The sequence below is a fragment of the Pteropus medius genome, unplaced genomic scaffold (genome assembly GCF_902729225.1).
Source record: "Pteropus medius unplaced genomic scaffold, Ma_sr-lr_union100, whole genome shotgun sequence".
Lineage (NCBI taxonomy): Eukaryota > Metazoa > Chordata > Mammalia > Chiroptera > Pteropodidae > Pteropus > Pteropus medius.
The window spans coordinates 19,273,646-19,275,479 of NW_024344378.1; the positions used below are offsets into that span (position 1 = coordinate 19,273,646).

Here is a 1,834-nt window from a genome sequence, read left to right on the forward strand (position 1 = left end):
GTGGGGGTGTTGAGTTTCCAGGGTGGGTGTTGGGGCTTTGGGGGTATCTGCCGCCCTGGGCCGGGCGAGCCCCTGCCCCGATTATGTTTGGGGACCTCCGCCACTCTCAGGATGTGATGGTGGTGGGGGAGCCCACCCTGATGGGCGGGGAGTTCGGGGACGAGGACGAGAGACTCATCACCCGGCTGGAGAACACCCAGTTTGACGCGGCCAACGGCATTGACGACGAGGACAGCTTTAACAACTCCCCTGCCCTGGGCGCCAACAGCCCCTGGAACAGCAAGCCTCCATCCAGCCAAGAAAGCAAATCGGAGAACCCCACATCACAGGCCTCCCAGTAAAGGCCTCTCCAGGGCCACCCAGTGCTCTGCCTGCCTGCCCCACCCCTTGCAGCCCCAAGGAGCAGAAGACGGAATGAAGAGACTGAGCATCTAAAATGGGCAGTCTCCATCCACTCACTTCAGGGAGGAACTGGACTCGCTGGGGGCAGGTGCCAAGATTTGCCCCCCAGTGGCCCTGGGCTGGGCCTGGCCTCTGCAGAGCCTTTTGGTGGAAGGGGGTACTCATGTGGATGCCTATGTGGACCCTGGGCCTCTGAGAAATGTCCTGACCCCTGCCCCCCCAGGGCATTTGCCTCCATCCTCATTTCAGGTTCTCGGTTCCCTATTCTCCTAACTCCACCCCCTTCAAGCCTGGGTTGCCTATACCCACAGCCCTTAGGGACTTAAAGTTATGGGGCTTCGTTGAGTGCCCCATCCCCTAGGTGGCTGGTAGTAGAGGGGTAAGGCTCTGGGCTCCTCCCTTCTGCCACCTATTCCAGCTTCAAGTTTTTTAAAAAATAACATTATTAAAAATGTAAGTTTAAAAAAAGGTCACTCATGTCCCCCCTCTTCCCCTTATTAAAAGTCCAGATACCTCCCTACACCTGGCAGATGGGGGCTTAGGGCCCAGGTGGAGGTGAGCATTTGGGTAGGGTAAGGGGGATATGCATTACCGTTTTATACAGTTTGAGAGCTTCAGACCAAGGAGACACTTTGCCATCTCTTTTCCCTTTTCTTCTGAGGTGACTGGAATTAGGGAAGGCATGCCATGGCATAGGGGGCCGTTGATGGCCTCACTTTTGTGACAGCCCCCAGCTATTGTCTCTGTCTCCCCATCCTCCAGGACTCTGGCCTGCCCTCTTAGTGCTTGTGACTCCCTCAATCCCAGCCCCCAACCCCCTCCCCCCATGGTGTGTATATTCTTTACAAGTCCTCCACTAGAGCAGCTGTCTTGGATGGGGGGAGGGGAAGGCTCCCTCTCTTAGGGAGTGTGGAGGGAAGGGAGCTGCCTTGTTTGTCACTGTGTTTTTTGTTTTGTCTCAGTTGGGCAGGCATGGGTTGGGGGAGGGGTTCATTCACTCACTTCAGTACTCTCTTCCCCAAGCCCCTCAAATTGCATATCTAGTCCCCTGCCCTCCACAGAGGAGAAAGAGCCACTGAGATAGGTATCCCAGCTCTACGATCACCAGGGAGCAGTTGGCCTCTGTCCCCTAGCTGAAGTGGAGGGTCTTCATCTCCCAATATACCTTCCAGTCCCCTTCCTCATAGAAGGAAGGGTGAGGCAGCCAGCAGCCTCAGCTATATTTCAGTTGGACATGTGGAGGTCCCTGGCCCAGGGTGAGGCCAAGAGCAAGATCCCATGAGTCTGGGTTCTCCTCTGGCTTCTCTGCTTTTTCCCATGGCCAGTTCCAGAAGTGTTAGTACCACCTCTCTTCCCACTCTTCCTTTTGGATTCTGGGGTCCCCACACCCTATTTCCTCTACTACAGCTGCCACTGTTGGAAGGGTATTATG

The 1,834-nt window shown here is 55.7% G+C and overlaps 1 protein-coding gene across 3 annotated transcripts in view; it reads left to right on the forward strand.

The window, feature by feature from the left end:
* LDB1 (LIM domain binding 1) overlaps positions 1 to 1,285 on the forward strand; it is a 12,566-nt gene extending 11,281 nt beyond the window's left edge. For all 3 annotated transcript variants that reach the window (XM_039871401.1, XM_039871402.1, XM_039871404.1), the window contains exon 11: positions 111 to 1,285. In XM_039871401.1, coding sequence (XP_039727335.1) covers positions 111 to 341 — 231 coding nt within the window. In that variant the 3' untranslated portion in view covers positions 342 to 1,285. The remainder of the gene's footprint in view (positions 1 to 110) is intronic.
* The last annotated feature ends 549 nt before the right edge of the window (positions 1,286 to 1,834 follow it).